The sequence below is a fragment of the Dermacentor albipictus genome, chromosome 6 (assembly GCF_038994185.2).
Source record: "Dermacentor albipictus isolate Rhodes 1998 colony chromosome 6, USDA_Dalb.pri_finalv2, whole genome shotgun sequence".
NCBI classification, from domain to species: Eukaryota; Metazoa; Arthropoda; class Arachnida; order Ixodida; family Ixodidae; genus Dermacentor; species Dermacentor albipictus.
In genome coordinates, this window is record NC_091826.1 from 135,059,181 (window position 1) to 135,085,334 (window position 26,154).

The 26,154-nt window shown below is 48.1% G+C and overlaps 1 protein-coding gene across 2 annotated transcripts in view; it reads right to left on the reverse strand.

The window, feature by feature from the left end:
• The window catches only part of LOC135902239 (agrin-like), a 615,148-nt gene that overhangs the window by 116,241 nt on the left and 472,753 nt on the right, over positions 1 to 26,154 (reverse strand). For both annotated transcript variants that reach the window (XM_065432212.1, XM_065432210.1), the window contains exons 10-11: positions 23,989 to 24,385; positions 22,899 to 23,290 (exon numbers count right to left, since the gene is read on the reverse strand). In XM_065432212.1, the coding sequence (XP_065288284.1) occupies positions 22,899 to 23,290; positions 23,989 to 24,385 (789 nt within the window). The remainder of the gene's footprint in view (positions 1 to 22,898; positions 23,291 to 23,988; positions 24,386 to 26,154) is intronic.

The window sequence follows — 26,154 nt, forward strand, 5'->3', positions numbered from 1 at the left end:
CAGCACTTACGTTTAGGACCTCGCCCTGCAAACCCTTCTTTGCTTCGGATGCGTTTTAGCATTATTCTAAAACTTCCGTTGCATACCGCTGCGATTTTCGACCCGCTACCGCCAGCTACGTAAGCGGACCAATCGCAGACGCCGGCACCACCCTGGTCATCCGGTTATCGATTTTCACTGCAGTGACTCGGCCCCATCGAGTCCCTCTCCACTTGAGCGCGCTCCTCACCTCTTGTCAGCCATTTAGATAAGACAAGCCGCTCTGTGTCGGCAATATTATTCGTTTTTCAAGCAAACAAAAGTGACCTCGTATGAACAAGGAGAGCATTTGGTTGGTCTGTTAAGACAACCCTGTGGGTGACCGCCCGATGCTTGCATCGGCGGTTACGCAAATTTTACATCAGGGCATTGGAATAAAACTATACTGGAATAGTCTCAAGTTATACGGCCCTAGGTCTTGCATACTTCACAATATATTCTTCAAAATCTTGAGAATGCAGCTCACGAACAAATGCAATAAAACAAAACACCGAAAGCACAAGTGTTTTATCTTAAATCTTCTCAAAATTTTAAAATGTGAAACAGAGTTCGAACTATAAAATGACGCAAATTTATTGGCGCGGCTACGCACTAACTGCAGGATCAGCCCAGAAAAAAAGGTTTGTAACACAGCCGATATGAAAAATTGGTGGTAAAGTCGCTAAGAAAGACGCTGACATTCAATAATAAATACATATGAAATCGTCCGATGGCCGAATTCAGACAGAAGACCCCTTGCACAAACAGCTCGTTTTTACTGAGTCTGTTTCGGTTAATTAAATTCATACTGCCGCGGCAGATACGAGGCTCATACTTCGTGTAATGTTCTCAGATGATACTGTTGCGTTCATTACTGCACCCTTATGCAGAAACTGCGATATTTTTTTTTCTTAAATCAGATGGGTGGACAAGAGAATGACAAAAATTTATACTTGTAGTTTCGTGACAGAATGAGGATCATCATGTGAGGAGCATCATTTGAAGCTTAGCTTTTTAATGATGGTGCTTCACGCAAGCTTTCAGTTTCGCAAGAATTTCCGAGCCTCTTGGACTCCAAGAGGCTGCATCGAAAATTTCAGCTATACAATGGAAGTTGTAATGCGCCGTTTAAAATTCGTTTATTCGCAATCATTCTTCAGAATGGTTTAAAGTTATAAGGAATACGAGGAAGTGAATATTCGATTCGCGATGCTTCCAGGGGGTCGCACTTCACCGCCAAAGCGTAGGCGCTCTCTGCCTCGACTAGCAGTGTGCGAGCGACGTCCTTGACGTCTAGCCTTCTTTCATACAGCACAGCCGAGGAACCGCGTCACGTATACCTCCAGAGTCCCGCGTCCATATTAAACGAAGCTTTTTTTCTTGCCTCTTCCTTCGACTTTCTCGCTGCTGCTGTTGTCGAATAGCTCAACCCAAGTAAGTGCTACTATCTTTACAACCAGTACAAGTGTGCTGGTTCGTCTTCGTCATTGATTCCTTGTAGTTTTGTCGCCAATATGACATCCTCGCACAGTAGTCATGCTGCACTGTTGTCGTCGTACCCATTCAAGTGGATTCGCCATTCCGTTGTTGTCGCCGTAATGTCATCGTGATCGTTCCGTCGCTGTTTATTGAATAAATTTACTCTTTGAGACATGCAAATTGTTTTTAAGCGGTCGTTGTTACAGTCGTTAATTACAGCAGTATCAAAGCCTTGCTGCGAGAACCAGCTCGGTGCATGAGGTTGAAACGATACTGAGCAAAGCTATACGGGTGGCGACCCCGCTGTCAATTTCCCTCAATATCTTACCGGGATGTAATGGATATTGCGATGTGGTAGTGACGGCGAAGAATGACAGAGTGTCGAAATGGTGAATTATAAGTTTAACTCGCCATTGGGCCAACTTGTGACCAGCGAAACAAGTGACACTCAAGTACCACGATAGCGGAGACCAGGGTCGGCAATCGTCGAATGTCCCATCTGCGAGTCAAGCGTCTGGGCTTTTATACAGGAGTGGTCGAAGGTTCCAGCGTAATCCATGGTTCCCGCGTGTCTTCAAGAAAGTACTACAAAATTCGCGTCGCGCATGCAATCAGATTACACAAGCTAAGGTGGCAATAGACAACGGATAGAACCATCGATAACATTCGAGAAGCTTCCAAAACATGCAGGCGCGTACTGCGCTGAGCGACAACGTTTGACACTGTTAGCCGGTGAAAAGCGGTCACCCGAGAAAGATAAACACGTACACGTGTCCATATTCGCATCGTGGTTCTAGTTAACCGTTCACCATTAAATCATTATGATGCGCGCGGAAAGAACTAAAGACTAGATTCTACCGAGCTTCGAATGGCTTTATTCTGCCAATGCAATTACATTTAGAAAGACAATTAGAAAAAAATAGCAAATTCATGCAATATCATTTGCATGCTTCCATCTCGGTCATAAACTAAATAAAGCATGGTAGGCATTGGTTTTCTTCAGCATACAGGAAAGATTGTCCCGGGGAATAAGTTTAAACAGTAGTTTGAAAGATTAAGAATGTAATGTGGCATCCAGAGGGAAGCAGAACGAAACTACTTGTCGCTGCTCCTCATCCTCCAAAGGCGGCCAGGCGATTCACCAAGCTTTCACTATGGCGAACCTGCAACGTGAGATGCACCTCGTAGAAACTGTGCTCTCCTAAAAAACCTCACCCGCCATGGTTGCTTGGTGGCAATGGCGTTGGGCTGCTGTGCACGAGGTCGCGGAATCGAATCCTGGTGACGGCAGTCGCATTTCGAAGGGGGCGAAATGTGAAAGCGTACTTAGATTTAGGCGAACGTTCCAGAAGCTCAAATGGTCCAAATTTCTGGAGTTCCTCACTACGGCGTGCCACATAATCAGATCGTGGTTTTGGCACGTAAAACCCCATAATTTACCTTTTTTATAAGAAACATTCAATTCACTAAGCTGCGCCGTTCTTACGCAATTTCTTAGCCCAAAAGTTCCTACGCTAAGACAAGGGTGCAGCCGAATTCGCAGCGCATTTAACATACTTCTTTGTATGAGAGCGGGGAGGAAGCAAAGCTCGGGTTATACGACAAGGAATCAAAGAAGCGCGTTCAACTGATAGCGTGATGGCACAACATGCACCTGTAGTGGAGACGGCAAATCCCAGCACACCCCTCTAAGACAGCTTTCTTTTCAGGGCGTCTGCTACGGCGCCGACAAGCTCAAACGCGCTGGTTCGTTCAGCGCACTACCGTCAAATTAATTGCAGTGTGAACTCTCACGGGTTTCTTCACAGGTTTTTGTGAGAGGCAGGACTGGTGGATACATAGCGACATAACTGGTGCAGAAACAGAGGAGGAGGGAATGCCGACCAGGCTAACTGAGCCTGTAGCAGCGTCACCAGCACCAGCACAATATTACAACGTGAACAAATATATTTATTTCTATGCTAATTGGGGAAATGAATAGAAAGCTGCCGAATAAATCGTTCATATTGTCACGTGGTGGTGACGTTGAATAACAAAGTAGCAATACTGTGAACAACAAAACTAACTTTTATTGGGCGAACCTGTGCCCACAAAACAGGCTACACTTATAGCACAACGATAGCGGCGAACACAGTCGGCGATCGTCGAAAATCTGATCAGCGGTTCAAGCGCGTCGGCTTTTGTACAACAGTCGTCTAATGTTCCAGACTAATCGTTGGGACCCGCGTGCCTTCCACAAGGTTCTACACCATACGCGTCACGCGATGAAATCTGATAGCACAAGGTTCGGCGACAACAGACGACCGGATAGAAGCAACGATAACTTTCCAGAAACTTCGGATGCATGCAGGCGCGTCCCGCGCTGTGCGATAACATTTGTTAGGTGGCGAACTGTGGTCGCCCGATAAAGATAAGTACGCGTGTCAATACCCCCCTCTTAAAAAGCATCGACCCGATGCTGCATACAAACGAAAGTAAAGAAAACACCCGTAGCGAAGAAAATTACAAAACAAAATAAGGAAGTTCGTCAGAGTGCGTAAAAGGGTTTCAGACGCACCACGTGGACCACTTCAGATCGTGCGCGGCGCCGCTGTGAATGCGAAATTGCCGTCTGGCACTACCTCATAGTCCAGAGCGCCAATACGTCGGATGACCTTGTAGGGTCCGAAATAGCGTCGGAGTAGTTTCTCACTGAGTCCTCGTCGGCGTATCGGGGTCCAGACCCAAACACGGTCGCCAGGTTGGTACTCGACGAAGCGTCGTCGGAGGTTGTAGTGTCGGCTGTCAGTCCTCTGCTGGCTCTTGATTCGCAGGCGGGCGAGCTGTCGGGCTTCTTCGGCGCGCTGGAGATAGCTAGCGACGTCAACATTCTCTTCGTCAGTGACGTGGGCAGCATGGCGTCGAGCGTCGTCGTCGGGTTCGTGCCGTAAACCAGCTTAAATGGCGTGATCTGTGTTGTTTCTTGCACCGCCGTGTTGTGCGCCAAGGTTACGTACGGCAGGACCGCGTCCCACGTCTTGTGTTCGACGTCGACGTACATTGCTAGCATGTCGACGAGGGTCTTGTTCAGGCGCTCCGTGAGACCATTCGTCTGCGGATGGTAGGCAGTTGTCCTCCTGTGGCTTGTCTGGCTGTACTGCAGAATGGCTTGGACGAGCTCTGCCGTAAAAGCCGTTCCTCTGTCGGTGATGAGCACTTCTGGGGCACCATGTCGCAGCAGGATGTTCTCGACGAAAAATTTCGCCACTTCGGCTGCGCTGCCTTTTGGTAGAGTTTTAGTTTCAGCAAAGCGGGTGAGATAGTCCGTCGCCACAACGATCCACTTATTCCCGGATGTTGACATCGGAAACGGCCCCAACAAATCCATCTCAATCTGCTGGAGTGGTCGGCGAGGAGGTTCGATCGGCTGTAGTAATCCTGCTGGCCTTGTCGGTGGTGTCTTGCGTCGCTGACACTCTCGGCATGTCTTGACGTAATGGGCGACGTCGGCGGTCAGACGCGGCCAGTAATACCTTTCCTGTATTCTCGAGAGCGTCCGGGAGAATCCGAGGTGCCCAGCGGTTGGATCGTCGTGTAGGGCGTGCAGTATTTCTGGACGCAGCGCTGATGGTACAACAAGAAGGTAGCTGGCGCGGACTGGTGAGAAGTTCTTCTTCACGAGCAGGTTGTTTTGTAGCGTGAACGAAGACAATCCACGCTTAAATGCCCTAGGGACAACGTCGGTGTGCCCTTCCAAGTACTCGACTAGGGCTTTTAGCTTCGGGTCTCCTCGTTGCTATTCGGCGAAGTCTTCCGCGCTTATTATTCCAAGGAAGGCGTCGTCGTCCTCGTCACCTTGCGGCGGTGGGTCAATGGGGGCGCGCGATAAGCAATCAGCATCTGAGTGTTTTCGTCCAGACTTGTATGTTACAGTGATGTCGTATTCTTGTAGTCTGACGCTCCACCGTGCCAGCCGTCCTGAAGGGTCCTTTAGGTTAGCTAGCTAACACAACGCGTGATGCTCGCTGACCACATTGAATGGCCTGCCCTATAGGTAAGGGCGAAATTTCGCTGTAGCCCAAACGATGGCGAGGCATTCCTTTTCGGTTGTAGAATAATTGCCTTCCGCTTTTGACAACGACTGGCTAGCGTAAGCTATCACGTGTTCATGTCCATCTTTTCTCTAGACTAGGACGGCACCGAGGCCTAGGCTACTGGCGTCAGTGTGGATTTCGATATCGGCGTGCTCGTCGAAGTGCGCAAGTACGGGCGGCGACTGCATACGTCGTTTTAGTTCTTGAAATGCGTTGGCCTGCGGCGTTTCCCACTGGAACTCGACGTCACATTTAGTTAGCTGTGTCAGCGGCTCAGCGATGAGCGAAAAGTCCTTGACAAATCGCCTGTAGTAGGCACACATTCCAAGAAATCTACGCACTGCCTTCTTGTCGGTGGGCTGAGGGAACTTTGCGACGGCAGCTGTCTTCTGCGGGTCAGGGCGGACTCCAGACTTGCTGATGACGTGGCCTAGGAACAGAAGCTCATCGTAAGCGAAGCGGCACTTTTCTCGCTTCAGAGTGAGCCCTGATGACTTGATGGCCTCTAGTACTGTGGCAAGCCGCCTAAGGTGATCGTCGAAATTTCCGGCGAATACAACGACGTCATCCAAGTAAACGAGACAGGTCTGCCACTTCAATCCTGCTAATACCGTGTCCATGACGCGCTGGAACGTTGCAGGCGCCGAGCACAGTCCAAAGGGCATAACCTTGAACTCAAAGAGGCCGTCTGGCGTGATGAAGGCGGTCTTTTCGCGATCCCTTTCGTCGACTTCTATTTGCCAGTAGCCAGATTTGAGGTCCATCGATGAGAAGTAATTAGCATTGCAGAGCCGATCCAATGCGTCGTCTATCCGTGGGAGGGGGTATACGTCTTTCTTCGTGATTTTGTTCAGTCGACAATAATCGACACAGAAACGCAGGGTTCCGTCCTTTTTCTTCACTAAAACAACTGGAGCCGCCCACGGGCTTTTCGAGGGCTGGATGATGTCGTCGCGTAGCATTTCGTCGACTTGTTGTCTTATAGCTTCGCGTTCTCGCGTCGAAACTCGGTAAGGGCTCTGGCGGAGTGGTCGAGCGCACTCTTCGATTATTATGCGATGCTTTGCGACAGGTGTCTGTCGAATCTTCGATGACGTCGAAAAGCAGTCTTTGTATCGTCGAAGCAGACTTCTGAGCTGTTGCCGCTTGATCACGGGGAAACTTGGAGTTATGTCGAAGTCTGACTCGGGAACTACGGTCGTCTGGGTGGATGCGACAGAATCCGACAGGACAAACGCATTGCTCGTTTCCAGAATTTCCTCGATTATGCGATCGTCGTGCCCTTGTTGATGTGCTTGAACTCCTGGCTGAAGTTTGTCAGTAACACTCTCGTGTTTCCTCCGTGCAGTCGAGCGATCCCTCTTGCGACGCATATTTCACGGTCGAGCAGTAGACGTTGGTCGCCTTCGATGACGCCTTCTACGTCAGCGGGTATTTCGGTGCCGACCGAAATAACAATGCTGGAGCGAGGCGGGATGCTTACTTGATCTTCGAGCACACTCAAGGCGTGGTGACTACGAAGGCTCTCCAGCGGTATCGCTTTATCTTCCGACAGCGTTATTGACCTCGACTTCAGATCGATGATTGCGCCGTGTTGGTTCAGGAAGTCCATACCGAGAATGACGTCTCGTGAACACTGTTGGAGGATAACGAAGGTGGCAGGGTAAGTCCGGAAATGAATGGTTATTCTTGCCGTCCAGATTCCAGTCGGCGTAATCAGGTGTCCTCCAGCGGTGCGAATTTGAGGGCCTTCCCATGCAGTCTTAACCTTTTTCAACTGCGCGGCGATGTGTCCACTCATGACGGAGTAATCAGCACCGGTGTCCACTAAGGCGGTAACCGCGTGGCCGTCGAGAAGCACGTCGAGGTCGGTGGTTCTTTGTCTGGCGTTGCAGTTAGGTCTTGGCGTCGGATCACGGCTGCGTCGTGTTGAACTGAAACTGGAACGTCGCGTCGTCAAGTCGTCTTTCCTCGGTGTAGTCCTGGTTTGCTGACTTCGTCGGGACTTCGGCGTGTCTTCATTAGGTCGTCGAGATAGTTTCTTCGTCGTTTTCGTCGGCGGCGGAGGATCTTCGTCAGTTCGACGAACAGCAACCGCACCTCCATCGGTTGCTGCTTTTAGTTTTCCGGATATGGGCTGGGCCGGTGTATGGACGGTGCCGCGGCGACAGGTAGCGGCCTGGTGACGGCGAACGGGATGGTCGTCGAGGGCTCCACTGAGTAGCGGCGAGGTAGTCGGCGATATCGCGAGGGCGTTCACCTTGCTGTGGGCGCGGAGCGTTGACGGCGAAACCTCGCAGTCCCATCTCCCGTTATGGGCATCGGCGATACACGTGGCCGGCTTCTCCGCAGTGATAGCAGAGCGGGCGGTGGTCGGGGGCTCGCCAAATGTCCGTCTTCCTCGCGTAGGTGCGCTGGGCGATGGGTGGGCGTGCTGGCAGCGGCGGCGGCGGACGACGTAATTGCGTCGTTACAGGGCCCTGGCGTGGTCGCGGAGGGGGACCTTGACGGCGTGCGACGGCGGCATAGGTCATCGCTTCTGGCTGGGGCTGCGGCAATTGAGGTTGCACCTCAGGAACCCCAAGCGATCGCTCAACCTCATCTTTCACGATGTCAGCGATGGAAGCTACTTGAGGCTGCGACGAAGGCAGGACCTTGCGCAGTTCTTCGCGCACAATGGCCCTGATGGTCTCTTGAAGGTCGTCCGAACCCAGTCCTTGAATGGCATACTGCGGCGTGTGCCCCTGGTGGTTATATTGGCGGGTACGCATCTCCAGAGTTTTCTCGATCATCGATGCCTCTGCAGAAAACTCAGCCACAGCCTTCGGTGGGTTACGAATAAGTCCGGCGAAAAGTTCTTGCTTGACGCCCCGCATCAGGAAGCGAACTTTTTTCTCCTCCGACATTTCCGGGTCGGCGTGCCGGAAAAGACGGGCCATCTCCTCCGTGAAGATCGTGATCGTCTCGTTTGGCAGCTGCACTCTAGTTTCTAGTAGAGCTTGGGCTCGCTCTCTTCGCAAGACGCTTGTAAACGTTTGCAAGAAGCCGCTTCGGAACAGGTCCCACGTCGTTAAGGTGGCTTCCCGATTCTCGAACCACGTCCTGGCGGCGTCTTCCAATGCGAAATAGACATGCCGCAGCTTGTCGTCACTGTCCCAACTGTTAAACTTAGCCACCCTCTCATACGTCTCCAGCCAGCTTTCCGGGTCCTCAAATGTGGAACCGCGGAACGTCGGTAGCTCCCTGGGCTGCTGCAGAACTATTGGGGCTGCTCCGGCTGCCATTGGGGCTGTCTTCTTGGTCGGCTCTGGACGAACTTCTCTGACGCTCTTCTTGGTCGTCTCTGGTAGAATTCCGTGTTCCGGGGGCAGCTGCTGTAGCCGGCGGCTTGCTCGATGTTCCGGGACGGCGCTGGTGTTGTCTTTGCGGTCCGGGCTTGAATTACGGCTTGTCGGGGGCGTCCTGTACATGAACGTAAAGCACCTCCACCAGATGTCACGTGGTGGTGACGTTGAATAACACAGTAGCAATACTGTGAACAACAAAACTAACTTTTATTGGGCGAACCTGGGCCCACAAAACAGGCTACACTTATAGCACAACGATAGCGGCGAACACAGTCGGCGATCGTCGAAAATCTGATCAGCGGGTCAAGCGCGTCGGCTTTTATACAACAGTCGTCGAATGTTCCAGACTAATCGTTGGGACCCGCGTGCCTTCCACAAGGTTCTACACCATTCGCGTCACGCGATGAAATCTGATAGCACGAGGTTCGGCGACAACAGACGACCGGATAGAAGCAACGATAACTTTCCAGAAACTTCGGATGCATGCAGGCGCGTCCCGCGCTGTGCGACAACATTTGTTAGGTGGCGAAACGTGGTCGCCCGATAAAGATAAGTACGCGTGTCAATATGGCCTCAGGAAAAGGCCCCTAGCACCTGCACGTTTACCTGTATGGTTTGCGATCGCCTTGCACGTGGTTGCAGCTGCAGTTATATCCTCAATGCGAGCTCTTTCCGCGGACAGTGCCGCCCATAAGGCCTACAGTGTCGTTGAGCCTACGACGAAACACGCGATCCCTTCGCATAGGATCCCTGTCGAAGGCAACGAGAGCTGCGAAAGCAGACCTGAATGAGAAATGCAGAATCAAAATGCCGCAGCTTCAACCAATAAAAGGTGAACTTTGGGCGAGTTTGTGAAACTGCATATTTGACTTGAAGGGCAAAAAATACGGGGGCAGAGAAAAGGAACACCCGGCACAAAGAGCGCTAAGTTCAAACTAAAATTTATTCTCACAAAACCACGGATTCTCATCTTTCGACACTGATCAAAAGCCTAATACATCACTGCGAAAGCACGCTCCAATTCCCCAAAATGTTTAAAATAGTTGTACAAGTCAATCACGACTATGCGAATAAGAACACAAGAAAAAACCAAAAGCTCCGAGATCGTAAGACACATACGCAAGCTCTGAATCAGGCCCTTGTCATGTGTGCACTGATAGCGTTGTGTTACCAGCGAAGAAAAATTCTTTGTGGAGATATGTTGTTTCACTTGTGTGAAGGTTAAGTGAGGGCTAGCTGACACCCGTGGGACCGCTTTTGTGAATGTAGAAAGCTCCTGCAACCGAAAGAGCACAATTGTGTCGTGTAGAACGGGTTGCGAATATGGTGACCATTTTAGGGAGCGGTCGTACTCAATGAATCTAATGTTTAGGCAGAGGCTTGTCTGTCCGATGTATTTATGTCAACATAAAAAAGGACAAGGTACACAACATTTCTTGGACATGCAACGAAGTTTCTGTAGAGTCTCGTGATGCACTGAGCTTGTTCGGTGTTCCTTTCCTGTGCATGCGCTTTTAAAGAGCTGGACGAATAGCGCCTAGCTTGTTCTCAGGTGTTAAAACATCAATATTACATTGGGAGGCCACTTTTTTAGCGATGCGAAAGCACATGAGCATAGGCTTTTACCGCATACTTATTCCTGTTCTCAACGCTTTCCTTTGGTGCGCACTACGCTCCTACATTCTTGGCCTTGCGGCTCTTAAAACTAGTTGTGGTAATAACAGCCCCAGGCCAAACGCTTCACGAAGTTTTGTTACCTGACCTTCCACGCTTTGTTTTTCTAGTCCCTAGGACCTGCAAACGCAGCTAAAATCTATGCCATACTTGACAAATTTTGAATGGCACGAACGGAAGCTTAGGAGGGACATCTATTTCCAGCATGCGTTTCCTCCACAAAGCGGAAGTTGCAGGTCTAGGAACCGCATCTTTTGATTTGTTTGGGGTCTCAAACAAAAAGTTGGAAGTTAGCCGCTGCTTTTTGAGCATACTAAACACTTGTTGCGACCTTTTGGCTGAAGCTGATCCTATTGCCAAACTAGACAGTCATCCATGTATATCACGACACTGAGAGCCAAACCACCGAGATTCCTCACTTTGACTGGGGCCACCTTAGGCAAAAAAATGTGACTCAGGAAAGGCTCTACTCGTGACCCTATACGTACACCTGAACGTTGAAGATAGACATTAGCTTCCCAGGAAGTGAACGTAGAGCGGAGATAAACGGACAACTCTAAAGAATCTTTCATCGAAACACCACAACGGGAAGTGAAAGCCGCCTCATCCTTCTGTTCGCGATGTACTCTTTCACGCTCTGCATCAAGGCGTCGTGTGGCATAGAATCTAGTCTTTCGGCCTCAATGGTAAAGGCTCGGCAATTTACACGGTTTCACTGATACAGAAAATCTACAACATAAGCAGAGCAAGGAACTGAGAAAAGGTCCTCCACACATAAAGATTCTGAATGATTCTGAAGGAACCCTCACACCGGAAACAGGCATGTGTTCCTCTCCGATACTATTGCTCTAAACGGAAGATCAGATTTCTGCGTTTTGATTTATGTCATTTATGTGTTTAGTCCCTTCCTTTATCTCACTTCACTCGCTAATTTCTCTAGCAAAAGATTCCTGAGAAGTTCTACACCTCTGTATCTCACCTTCGTTTCCTTTTCACACACTAACCTTGACCCCTTGACCCTCTCGTGGATTAAATCCTACTCATCTGATCGTTCATAGCTCAAATTTATCGGTGGTCATCACTTCGCCATGATTTCTGTAAATTCTAGAGTCCCTCAAGGATCCGTTTTTGGTCCTCAACTCGTTTTAATTGATGTGAATCACTTGCTATGGGGAATTTTATCATCGATTCGACTATTCGCTGACGACTGTGTCCTGTAACGCCGCATAACCACCACTAAATGCCACGAGCTACTTTAAAACTATCTCTACATGATAGAAAACTGGTGCTCGCATTTGATGATGCAGCCTAATGCTCCAAATGTAAAGTTATGCGAGTATCTTGCAAGCAGTCTAATTGGGAATACAACTACTCAATAACTTCCAAGAGCCTAATACATGTAGACAGGTACAAGCACCTTGGCGTCTTAATCTGTAGCAACTTAACGTTGGCCGAACACATTAGTCAACCTGTGAATAATGCATCAAAGAAACCTGGTTATATTAGAAGATAACCAAGTTAAATTGAGGACGACGCAACGAGCTATGGAAAGAAGAAGGATGGGTGTAACGTTAAGCGATAAGAAAAGAGCCGATTGGGCGAGGGAACAAACGCGACCTGAGGTGAAACAGCGCGAAAAAGACGAGGACACAAGGAAACAAATACCACAGACAAGCGCTGACTGCCAACTGGAAGTTTATTTGAAAATCACCGGACATTTATAGCTTTCATCAGCATAGGCATGCGCACATCATTCACAAAAACATCTGCAAATCATCATTTTAATCTTTCTTCCAAAAATGTTATTTCTTTTCCCGACAAGGCAAGAGAGGGAGTGCTCACACATTTATCGCCTTCCTTTCTTATATGAAAGGCCTCTATTATCTCCCTTTCCTTCTTGCTCTTTCCTTTCCCTATGAATTTAGTCTTTTCAAATAAGGGGGTGCATTGACACTTGTTACAGTGTCCAGCTAAATGACTCCCATAGCCATTCTTTAGGTTAGTGCTGTGTTGACGAGCTCTTTCATTGAAGCACTGTCCCGTTTGACCTATATAAGATTTCCCACAGCTTAACGGTATTTGATAGATGACATTGCTCCTGCACTCAGTGAAACGTGTTTTATGATTAGTGGTGCACAAGTGCCTTTCGCGCTTGTTCATGCGATTGCATATCGAGGACAACTTGCACGGGGCACTGAAAACCAAATTGATATTATGTCTATTAGAAACTTTCTTCAGATTGTGAGACAGCTTGTGTAGGTATGGCAGCTTGTGTAGGTAAGCTGTCTCACAATCTGAAGAAAGTTTCTAATAGACATAATATCAATTTGGTTTTCAGTGCCCCGTGCAAGTTGTCCTCGATATGCAATCGCATGAACAAGCGCGAAAGGCACTTGTGCACCACTAATCATAAAACACGTTGCACTGAGTGCAGGAGCAATGTCATCTATCAAATACCGTTAAGCTGTGGGAAATCTTATATAGGTCAAACGGGACAGTGCTTCAATGAAAGAGCTCGTCAACACAGCACTAACCTAAAGAATGGCTATGGGAGTCATTTAGCTGGACACTGTAACAAGTGTCAATGCACCCCCTTATTCGAAAAGACTAAATTCATAGGGAAAGGAAAGAGCAAGAAGGAAAGGGAGATAATAGAGGCCTTTCATATAAGAAAGGAAGGCGATAAATGTGTGAGCACTCCCTCTCTTGCCTTGTCGGGAAAAGAAATAACATTTTTGGAAGAAAGATTAAAATGATGATTTGCAGATGTTTTTGTGAATGATGTGCGCATGCCTATGCTGATGAAAGCTATAAATGTCCGGTGATTTTCAAATAAACTTCCAGTTGGCAGTCAGCGCTTGTCTGTGGTATTTGTTTCCTTGTGTCCTCGTCTTTTTCGCGCTGTTTCACCTCAGTTCTAAGTATGAACCAACTAGCCCTCATCAAGATCTTACTAGAACAAACGCGAGTTAATGACATCTTAGTTGAAATCATTAAAAAGGAATGGGGGCATGTGCAGGACATGTAATGAGGAGGGAAGATAACCGATGGTCATTAAGGGTTACGGACTGGATTCCAAGGGAAGGGAAGCGTAGCAGGGGGCGGCAGAAATTTAGGTGGGCGGATGAGATTAAGAAGTTTGCAGGGACGACATGGCCACAATTAGTACATGACCGGGGTTGTTGGAGAAGTATGGGAGAAGCTTTTGCCCTGCAGTGGGCGTAAGCAGGCTGATGATGACGATGATTAGAAGAACGTTGTTTCTGTGTCCACCCTCACCCCGCCAATTAGCGTACGTAACCTTCGTTCGCACTAAACTTGAATACGCCTCATCAATTTGGCGCCCTCATCAAAGCTACCTAAGTAGGCTACTAGAAACAGTGCAAAAATTGTGCTGCTGGCTTCATGACGTGTAACCACAACTGCCACTCGAGCATCAATAGTATGAGGAAGTATCTCGACCTGCTATCTCTAGACGTGAAACGTCAGGTATCTCGACTCTGCTTATTTCATAAATTGTACTACTACTTTCCTAACTTGCATAGCTCCTTACTTCTACCTCCCGCCCTCTATTCACACCACCTACTAAACTTTACCAGCATCCAACTACTTTTTGATAGAACCACCGCGCTTAATAATTTCTTCATGTAGCCCTTGTGGAATGGAAAAACTTACCCGAATCGATCGTTACAGAGCGTGACCCGCGAAAATTCAAACAACTAATAGGAAACCTGTTTTGCTCAGAATCACGGTAATAGTTCGCCCGCGCACATTACGTTTCCATATAGTTATATGTGACATTTATGTATGCTGTAACTATTGTTACTTGCTAAGCCTCTAGGTAGTATGGATGTAACTTTTGAAGCACCCTGTGCTCATGCGTTTTCTGCGACATGAATTCTACGCAAATTGTCATTTTTCCTCGCCGTAATCGTTCTTTCTGCTGTTCTGACTGATGCCGCCCCCCTCCCCCCCCGTTATGTAATGCCCATTGGGGCGTTTTGGGTTTAATAACTGATGATGATGACCTTTCGGAAGTTCTTGTTCACTGCTGCCGAGCCTTTCTCGTAAAAAGTATCTTCGTTCATGACGACTAAAAACCCCTCTCGTACGACACGACTGCCGTGAGGCCTGACGTAGCTGAGAAGTCAACGAGAGAACCGGTATTCCCGGTGCGAGACGACTGATGGCCAAACACGGCACTCACGCCTTCGGTGACACATGCGCTCCTGGACTCCTCTGAGACGCGAGCCGCAACCTCCCTCGACAGCGTCAGCAGCTGAGCCGGCGTAGCATTGTGCAAAACTTGGGTCCGAGTCGCAGCGTCTTCTCTTACTCTCTAGGGGTGGGCTGGCTATTCAGGTTCAAATTTGAACCTTGTAATGTGTCTGGATTCTTTTTTGAAGGCAAACACGGGCTTGTCTGGCACCATATCCACTTGGTGGTTTGGTTGGACGCCTTTATCCAAACTTGATAGCTTCGCGGAGAGCTCGGTTCAACTCAGCTTTCTCGGCAGACCGCACGTAGGCAATTTTCGAAGAATCCTACCTAGTGCCATAGCCCAGCATTGAGCATACCGCCACATCCACCTTGCGTGTCCCGTAGAAGGCCGCAACACACCACAAAGAACTTGTACTTCTGGCAAACATAACGAAATATTAGCAAACCAGGAAGCTGTTATTGCGCGGCAGATGTAGATTGCGCGAGGGCATATAGGCGGAATTAGAGAATAGAAGTTTTCGCACACATAAAACACGTACTAGAAATACTAGTTTTCGAACACGTACTAGAAAGTAAGCTTTTACAAGGTGAAATTTAGGGCGAGTTAGTGAGACTGCATACTCGGTGCACACATGATAAGGGCTTGATTCAGAGCTTGTTTCCATGTATTATGATGTCGGAGCTTTTTTTGTGTATGTGTTGTTATGCACACCGTCGCGATTGACTTGGAAAACTATTTTAAACATTTTGGGGGCTCTGAAGCGCGCTTGACAATGATGTGCTTTTGCTCTGTGTCGACAGATAAAAACTTGTGGTTTTCCGAGCATAAATTTTAGTTTGAAGTTAGCGCTCGTGCTGTCTTTTGTTGCTTTTTCTGTGTCTCCGTGTTATTTGCACTTAAAATGAAGTACGCAGCTTCGTCGCAACAAAGTGAATTAAGTGATCAAAGTGTGCGTCGCAGAGAGAGCGCACAAGTCGGCATAATGCGAGCGACTCAAACGACGATCTTGCTGACACGACGCGTTTTAGTGACCACGCTCAGCGTAGTGCACGATTCACATTCGCGATACCAGGTCACTGTGGTTGGCTTTTTTATAACGTCATGTTGATTTAACTGCTTTGCGTCAGGCGCGGAGCACTGTAAGACTGTCGGCGTCTGGAAGAAAATTCTTGCGCTTAATTGACAAACACCTATGGAGATATTGTTACGGGAAGTGAGAAAAATATAGAAAGAACTTTGCGGGAATCGAATGAAAGAAATGTGACACCATTTCGCCTACATCTGATGTTAGTTCGGGCTTTGGAATAAGTATTTCCAACCAGTCTCAAGACGAATATCTGCTGCGCGTGTTATGCTGCGCACGTTTTTCTGCGAAGAAAGAAGTCACTTGCGTGATACGCGGGTGTGTGGTTACGTATACAAATTCGTTTGTTTGTTTGCGTGCTTGTTTGTGTGCGCGTGTTTGGGCGTGTGCGTGTTTGGGCGCGTGCGTGTTTGGGCCTGCGTGTGTGGAGCCTTACGAGTCGACCCAACCGAAGCTTCATTAAATTCCCAGATATGATATGTACACTGTCAATTACCGTAAGTGCACCCTCCTTAGTGCATTGCTAAGTAAATACCAACTAATAAAAGGGGAATTATTATAGGTTATTAGTCCCTGACAGGCTCGCATAAGTGCCTAGATATTGGGCGGTAGTCTATAGTGTGTAGTCATTGTTTAACCGAATGCACCTTAACAATTACCGGCAATGACAGGTGGCCGTCGTATCACACTCTACATATTTGATCACAGGCCGCTTTATACCGACACCCAGTTGACCTATTATTGTACGAAGCTTCATGGCGGCATGGATTTTTGTAGTTCACTTGAATCAAGTGGCATAGACCAACCTGACAGATGTCAGCTCAAAAAGTTTTTCCCTCAGAGACAAGTATTTGTTTGCTTTCATTTCATCCAATTAGCTACAGGAGGACTCATGTGACCATTGTTCACCATTGTTCACCCCGTTCATGACGGATTTTATTGCAGAGCTTCACGTTCATGCGTACGTGAATTTCGCAATAATGGTGGTAGGTGATTTTATTCATCATTTAATTTTTTTATATTGTCACGTTGTAGGGACGGTAATGATTAGTGTAGCAGGACAGTGAATAATGATACTAAGTTTTTATTGGGCGAATGTGAGCGCACAAAGACAGGCTACACTCAAAGCACAATGATAGCGACGAACATATTCGTCGATCGTCGAAATCTTATCTGCCGGGCAAGCGCGTCAGATTTTGTGCACGAGTCATCGAAGGTTCCAGAATAATTGCTGGAGCCCGAGTGTCTTCCAGAAAGTACTGAACCATTCGTATCGCGCATACAATGCGATTACACAAGGTTCGGTGACGACAGACAACGAATAGAAGCATCGATAATATTTGCCAAACTTCCGATACGTGCAGGCGCGTCCTGCGCTGAGCGATAACGTTTAACCTTTGTTAGCCCGTGACAAAGTGGTCATCCGAGAGAGATAAACAACTACACGTGTCAAACGGTCATGGTAGTGACCTCCCGCTTCATATCATAGATGATTGCCGCCCGTCGTACGCATACGTTCGCTCGCACCGTAGACCAAGGGATGAGAAAAGAATGTCACGTGCAGGCACTACGTCACTTGGAATTTGCGCTCGATTGAAACTACGAGCAATATATTAGAGCGCTGAGGCTGATAGCAAGGAACACCATAGCAAATTGTCGCAAAGCAATAAGTTTTACTGCGAAGCAAAAAAAAAAAACTTGAACAGATAGAAAGCGCATATCCCCTTTGGAATCAAGCATACAACGCACAGCTCAGTATTGATTTCCATAAAGTAAAGCATAAAACAAGCGTCGATAGCGCATGATGGATGATAAGGCGCCAGTGAACAATGCGAGGCACGTTCCTTCTCCACGCGTGTGTTTCCCGGTAAAGATTACGGTTGCTTAAGCTGCTCCGGTGGGAAAGGGGCACCAGCAGCATACGAGTCATTGAGTGACGTCAGCAAACTTCATATATAAATGGGAGATATGCCTACAACTCATTCAGTTCACTGCAAGACCGCTATCTGTAGACCAGGCAAAGACTCACGAAGAGCAGCGGGAATACGATGAGCGCCGAGGACTGCAAAATGGTAATGCTCAGCAGCGGTGTCTTGCTAAGACTAGGCAGAACAATAAAACATATCGTATGCCCGTCGATGACATTTCAGTGGTTTTCTACCAACTTCGCTGGCCATTCACTATCGCAGGTTCGGGACGGCTAGTCAAGTTTTGATAATTTGAAACATTTAGGCGTTCATTCGCTGCTTCATCACGCATGGAAAACTTTAGCCCACAAAAGAGCGTGGAAAAATAACCATCCGCAGCCCGATGAGCGAGGGAAAGCTCAAACTAGAAATTAAGACGATAAAAGTGCACGTAGCAAATCACTGAAAACGTGACAATTGTCAGGGATGGACACCACTCTATTATTTGCTACCACCCAATAGAATGTCACGAAGAGTATGATTATTCAGGCTATTGTGCGCACAGACAAACAGAGCCTGTCAGGTACCCGCCGTGGTTGCTCAGTGGCTATGGTGTTGGGCTGCTGAGCACGAGGTCACGGGATTGAATCCCGGCTACCACGGCCGCATTTCCGACGGGGGCGAAATGCGAAAACAGCCATGTACTTAGATTTACGTGCACGGTAAAGAATCCCAGGTGGTCGAAATTTCTGGAGTCCTCCACTACGGTGTGCCTCATAATCAGAAAGTGTTTTTGGCTTGTAAAACCCCATATATTAAAAAAAGCCTGTCAGGCACTAAGCAGCGCAGCATTAATGTTACTGTCTTCGATGGCAGCGCAGGCAAATACAAATATGCACTAAAACTGCTCAATCAACTTTGAAATGATGAATCAGAGTGCGCCCCAAATGCATAAGCACACGCCATTGTTGGCTATCAGTCAATAATTCGCCACAGCGCATTCCAACGCCTCACCTAGAGCAGCGCAGATTGACCTGCGTATGCTCGTAAGAGTACTCCAACCCTACCGTGTAAATTCCTTCCTACGTTGGCAGCTGCGACTCCTGTTTACGCTTTTTGAATTTACCCATTCTTAGTATTTGCGCAAGTACTGAGGCTCGCACCTGTTCTACGATTACCTACTAGCCTTTTTTCGACTACTGCGCTTTTCCTTGCATAGACGAGAATGCGCCGCAAGCTTGCTGGCCTATGAACAGCTTTAGCATTGTAAATTCGCTGTTTTCGTATGCTTTTGCATAATCTAAAATTTCTTCGTCAGCGTAGTGATTTCCGCCTCTTATATCCAAGGTAGGAATACCGCAAGCACAAAGAAAGCATGGTGCACTTTTCTCCCTAATTGAGCGATAAGGTCGATTTCGTGATCGGTAGAGCAGAATTCCTACTGCCGCCAGGAATTTATGAGCAAATACCAAGAGAATTAGCTTCTGCGTTTTGCCATAAGCGGCGATGACATGGTTCTATGAATAGTTGCTTGTAGTTCTTTTTGATTCACTGTACTATCATCACCATCACCATCATCATCATCATCAGTAGTAGCAGCAGCAGCCTACGTTACGTCCATTGCAGGGTATTCTGCCATTACCACCAGCCCGAATTCCGAATCTGCAAGATGCAGAATTTATCCTGCGAGCGCCCAAATTCTCCCTTGACAAGTCAAGATGCTGAGCCGTCAGGCAGCGGTGTCCTGCGGAGAAGCATCGGCGGGCAACATGTTCAAACGTGTCGCCGTGTGCCAGACAGCCCGGCGCCGCACCTCCTTTTGCCTGGAGGTCACCGCGCGCGCGAACTTTGAACCGGGTGGCCAGCGCGGTCGCTGGTTGGACCTCTTGGACGACCGTCAAGTGCTGACTTTCTATTGGGCCGTTTGAGTGACAATGGTTCTCGGGGAGTATAAAGCTGCGAGGCGGCCGCCTCCAAAACCGGATCCGCCGACCCACCGGGAGCAGAGTGCCGCCCTCGATTGGGGTGAAATGTGCCACGCGTTTTCGCCGGACGTCGCCGAGCGGGAACAGTCGCGTTTGTTGTGAGCTCTCGGCCCCAGTGCCGATCCGATCATGTCCTTTATAATGACCTGCATATAGTGTATGAAATCCCTTTTGTTATTCTCACCGACGCCTGACTCGGAGTCTTCGCTACCAACGCTCTATCACGAAACGGGTGACGAGCGCTACGGGACCACCTCAAAGTCGTCATAGTGGTGCAGCGGTGCAAAGTCGTAACAAGGGCGAAGGCCTCTACCTGCGATCTCCAATTAGCCCTGTCCCGTGCCAACCGATTCCAACTACGCGAGCGAATTTCCTCTCCCCATCTAGTCGGCTGCCGTCCTCGACTGCATTTCCCTTCTCTTCGTACGCATTCTGACCCGAATGGTCCAACGGTTATCTAACCTGCACATCGCATGACCTGCATAGCTCCATTTTTTCTCTTAATGTCAATTAGAATATCCGCTATACCCACTTGTTCTTTGATCCAAATCGTCTTAAAACTTACGTCAATGTTGGAAGTCAATGCAAATGATATGTATTAGGCCCGGTATTCTCTGAACCTGAGCATACTTGTGGGGCATTTTTGAGATCAATATTTGTATCTCTAAATTGTATGGGTTCTTCCCGCGATAGCTATGGTTTTAGAATAGATGAGCCCACCAACTCGACAAATGTTCCTGCTTCCAAAAACAACGGCCAGTGTGACTTGACGATCTGTATTGCCCGGAAGCTACGCTTCACACACATCAGCAAAGAAAGCCTCGTAAGCACTTCTTCAGTATCCTGCGGCTCAACGCAAATGATTTATCTGAACGTCTACGCCACCCCCTTCCTAACGTCTACGACCGCCAAAATCTAGATATTCTCCATTTTTTCCCCTTCTCCCCAATATAGCTGTTTACGAAGGTAAACCAAAAACTTGTTCTACATATGACCTACAACGCTCTATTTATTTCATTTTGAAATGTTTTAAAATGTTTTTTTGTTCGTTTAAAATGTTTTAGAACCTATCAAAATTTTTATTTTCCCGAAGGTGATTTTTTTTGGTAACTGAGGAATCTGCATACAATCAAAATCGTGGTGCAGAAAAAATTACGTCTCTGACCGGTTCTGGTTAAAAGGTATGTTGTTTTTTAGAACTGCCTGCAGATCGTCCTGAAACCGAAACTAACATTTGCTGAAAGCAAAGCCTAGATTTCGATTATTAAAACAAACGGTTGTGCGCAGGATACGTTTGGATTAGTTGGTATGAGTTATTTTAAAGATTAAAAAAACTAGAAATGGGTGACCGCTACAATTTTTCATTCAAATGGCTGTATGTCCCTAAATATATCTATATAGGCTTATGCATTGTTTATTTTGAAATATACTATTGTGTATATCATTTCAACAACGGAAATAATGGCAAGCTGGATATCTTGAGGCATGCTGGCACTGATCCTGCCAACTTCACCACAGTAGCTTGCAACTGTCAGTCGACGGTTGACGAGAAAGAAGCTCGAAGAAAGAAACGATGAGCTATCAAAGCATGTAAAGGTGAATTCCTGGCACCTTAGGAGGAACCCACCTATGAGCTTGGTGGGTTCTAGCCTCCCACAGCCTTCCATTGATCTATATTAAATGTATGGAAAACTTAACTATTCTTTTTCTCGAAACTTCATTTTCATTTGTTTTTTGTAGCGCAGAAGCTCGTAACATTTGAATAAAGCAGTATTTTTCAATTTAACGTCACATCCTTCTTTCTTAAACAGTAAGATGTGCAATGGACTAGGACAATTTAAAACCATAAATAGTTTTTGATGTTATAGCATTTCAATTGAAATACAGCCACCTGAAGATAAACATTTTTTTTCTTTTTCGGGTATAGCTTACTTAATACTGATGACAGCTTAAATATCCTAGTTCATCGCACAGCCGACCTAAATTTATGCCCAGCCATTTTCTTTTCATGTGGTAGGATCAGTAGTTATGACTGCTGTCGTGATTGACATATTTTTGGTACTTTTCCTAATTAAATTGTAAGTAGTTCAGATTTTTTAGCTAACGCACTTTAAACAGCCCTTCTGGAGGCAGATAGACAGGAACCAGTTTTGGGTCACTATCTAAAAAGATTTCCGAACAGGTGGCAACATACTCTGGTCACCATTGGTTTCTAAATCTTCGCTTTGTTCTTTCTCATGTATCGCATGGTGTTTTCTCTACCCACCGCCGCTCTTTAACAGCTTTTAACAGCTATCATTCAACAGTTTCGACATCTGAATAGGATAATTAACTACGTGCAATCGGCGTCACTTTTGTCTAGAGCGCGGGAACGGCGGCCGCGAGGCCGCTCCGCAGCCAGCTGGCTACGTCTTTTATGTAGGGGTGCACAATTATTATATGCGATTCATAGACGTGTACAGCTTCTACAGCGCGACTGCCGCCTCCACAGGTTAATAAGATTGAGCAGTGATTGTTATAATTACGATCATATGTTGCCTCGTCCAGTCCCCACTCTGCAGTACAAGGTGCCATGTAGGAAAAGGGTTGTTCGCTCGCTCAGGAACACCGCATGGCCAAACGAATGATGTGTCTTATCGTTTTACTTCGATCGGGGATGCGATTGTCACTATATTGCTCTTAACACGGCAAGCTGGGCGAGTTGGTGATTGAACATGTTAGTATGGGTGGGTAGCGCAACCCGGACAAAGGACGAGAGGATGTACACAATACGAGCGCTCATCGCGAAATTAGACGCACAGCAGACCCCCGGAGTGTTCTCATTAGCATAGGCACACTTAACATAGAATAATTGGTTTAATTTGCTGGCATGGCTCGAGGAGAATCCGCGTTGTAAATGAAATAAAATGCGCAAGGTCATCACTGCGCCTCTTAAAGAGTGAGTGCAAAGACTGCAAGTAGCGATCAGTAGTCACGAGATTCGCACATATTTACGGGTACCATACATGGTTGTTTCGAGGAGCGGCTTATACTGCTGTGGCTTACTTTTTAGCTAATTAGGAGGCCTACGATTATCGGCGCTGAGCAGCTTCTCGGAGGGTATACGCACTTTTAGATACCGCTTCGCCACCACCCGGTGGAAGCGACCCATGGTGAGCGGTTTGGGCGCGCGCAGCAGCACGGGTCCGGAGCCGAGGTTGTAGCGGAACTCGAGGTGCCCGTCTCGCAACGCCAAAGACACGAAGTCCCCGGCACCCGAAGTGGTCTGGCCGTTATACAGGAGCAACCCATCTGGCGCGTCCGCCTTCAGCTCCAGCTCGAGCGACAGACCCGTGTAGGCCTGCAGCCGGTGCAGCTCCAGGAAAGAGCGGCCGGAGAACTGGGGCACGCGCAACGGCTGCAGTGGCGGGGACTCTGGCGGCGCTCGCTCTTCGTCACCACGGATGTCCTCCTCCTCCTCCTCCTCGGTGCCGGCGACAGGAGGACGGCCTTCCTGGGGCTCTGCGTTACAGAGGAGTGTATTTCTACTGCTGCTGCAGGGTGCATCATTTCTGCCTGAGCATTGATAAGGCGTCGCCGTACGTGAGGGCGGCGTGCTGCACCGAACCGTTTAGGTACATGGACATCTTTCCTATATTTGTTGATTCTAAGAAAAAAAGTTAACTTGTTGGTTCATCACTCCTTTCTGCGGAATGGTTGGCGACATTGATTTATATTACGAAGCTCTGCCAAATTGCATGCCTTCGCTCTTTAGTAGTAGTGAAAATTAAAATAACGTCTACTTTTCATGCACAAGATTCTACTGAGCTCTCCGGCACTCGTAGTTGCATTCGTGTTTTGACAGTCTGTGTGTTTATTTACTAATTCAATCGTTCATTCATACACGTTTTATACTGCGAAACAGAATGGGTTGCCAGTTGCCGGACATATTTGACCACCAAGAAAAATGACGTGGCAATCGGCGGGCATACACCTGCGGCGACAGATTTGCGGCGATATTTTTAGAAGCGTCTAGTGCTTGATACGGTATCCCACACCTGTTCATGTTCAATTAAGTGGTTGTCAAGATGAAAGCTTCGAAAATGCGCTCGTCACAGTCGCATTTGACTGCACCGCAAAGCTTGTCCACATCACCACATGGCGCCACGGCTATAAACACAACTGGTTCTGCCAATCAAGAAAGAAAGGGGTCCAGTCACCATCAGTGGCCGCCGTTGGTCGCGTGCTTAGCGGCGGGAACCCGCCCAGGGGGTCGCCTCCCGGGCTGCCCTGGAACCAACCCTGGAACTCGGAGTCGACGGCGGCGTCTCTGTGGGCCGTCGACCTCCGAACGGGCCCTGCCGTAGGTGACGGGGGAGCCTCCTCGCAGGGCCCTGGACTGCGCACGGTCAAGTTTCGCTGCAGACGGCACACAAACTGGCGCAACTGGCAGGCCGACGCGTAAGTGTTGCCGTCCGAGCCACAGACGGGCCCGCCTTCCTCTGGTCCGCCCGTGCACTGCTCGCAAGTGGATGGCGGCGAAGGCGCAGACGCTGAGGCACAACCGTGGCTACCCAGCAGCGCCCCGGGATCCGTGCACTCGGTGCACTTCATGCCCTGCGTGACACGACGACGCACCTCGTTTTTTTTTTCCTTTCGCCCGTCCAGCATGTTCGAGATCCCCGCCAGAACGGCTTGTAAATCGCGCCCGTCATGTCAGCTTGAGGACGCCAAATACTGCAGTGCCCGATGACACCGGGCGCAAGAACTTTCAATCCATTGCACGTGCGTGCCATCGAGCGGGAGAAGTAGGCCTAAACGAGTCGTTGAACGCTTTGTTTCAGCTTCTGGTAAAGAATGCGTGTTTAAACGAGGAAGAACGCGAGGGGGAATGAAATGCAATGCTCTTTTTAAACATGTCAATCCTGCTTGCCAAAATAATAAACCTTTCATTCTGAAATTGCGTTTAGACTAGATGCAAATGTTTGGTCCATCACTGGGAATTCCAAGTGTTACAGACTAGAAGACCATAACTTTGAAGCTCATTAGTCATACACGCGCAAAAATTTACACCCATCAATGACTAAGGCGAGATTATAGGGTGGCTATGTAATAAATTATGCAGCAGAAATTGCAGTAAGGCCTCATTGAGGCAATATGCACGGCAGCCTATACTGTTGCTGCACTTTTTAAATGACCGTGCACTTGAGCGTAAACGTTCCTGATGATAAGGGCCGCGATACATTGTATATTATCGCCTACAGGAGGCTCAGCATTTACGAATTTTGAATTTTCGTCCTTCCCTTTGAAAGTTAATTATGACTGGCGAGTTTTGTTAATTCTTACGACATACTGCCTAATAGTAATGATTTAGGAATTACTAACACACACTGGTTTATCATTTATGAGCAAAACCTATCTCTTATCTCTCTACGCTGAAACTGAGACAGTGGCACACAAGCTGGATGGACGAAATAGACCTTAGCGGGTGACGTATGCTGATGTAATTGGAAGTGAAAACTACCAGTGTCAGACGCACGCTCACACATATCGAGTCTAACCAGCTTGCACTGCAGACTGCTACAGCAGCAAGCGAATAAACCAGACCATTCTGAATCGATCTTGAGTCCTGGCGCCACGCTGCAAGAACAGCACACTCATCGTTGAAATTTGCGCAAGACACTGGACTAGACTCAGCGCTATAACACTCCCGCTTCTTCGCCAGAGTATACTCGCACATCTATTTGTGTTGGCATCCATCCAGCCCTGCTCTTCCCCTTCCCCAGTTCGGGAGGACGGCAGAGCGCATTAACCCGGACTGACCTTCCTGCCTGACTAAATATATTCGTTTTCCTTTGAATCTTACGCTTTCTTCCCGTTCCATCACGAAAACACTGCCAATAAATATGTCTAGAACGTCTGTAACTTATGTGAGGCTAGTAGAATATGGCTGGTATATTTCTCGGGGTAAGCGGCGGCAAATAATGTACGCGCATGTACCTCGAGATCGTCAATGCTCGTTCCTTTTTCTTTGTCTTGAATTTCTCCGTCCCATATACCAAAATAGTGAACAAGGCACGCTAGTCGTCATGCACTTTCAAATTTTCCTCAGAGAGGCCCTACAATGGATGGATGGATGCTGTCAACGTACCCTTTGAAACGGCGCAGTGCGTTGCACCACCTCGCTCTTGTTACTATTTCGCCTATTGCCCTAGAACACTGCACTTGTCCACGCTGCCCTAAATGCCCGGTGTCGGCCCAGCCCGCCGGCCGGGTCGGGCCGTCCGAAGCGTTTTTCGGCGGGCTCGGGCTCGGGCCGGGCTCGGGCCAGGCCCAGGCCTGAAGCCGCGGGACCGGGCCGCGCTCGGGCATGAGACTGCAGACCC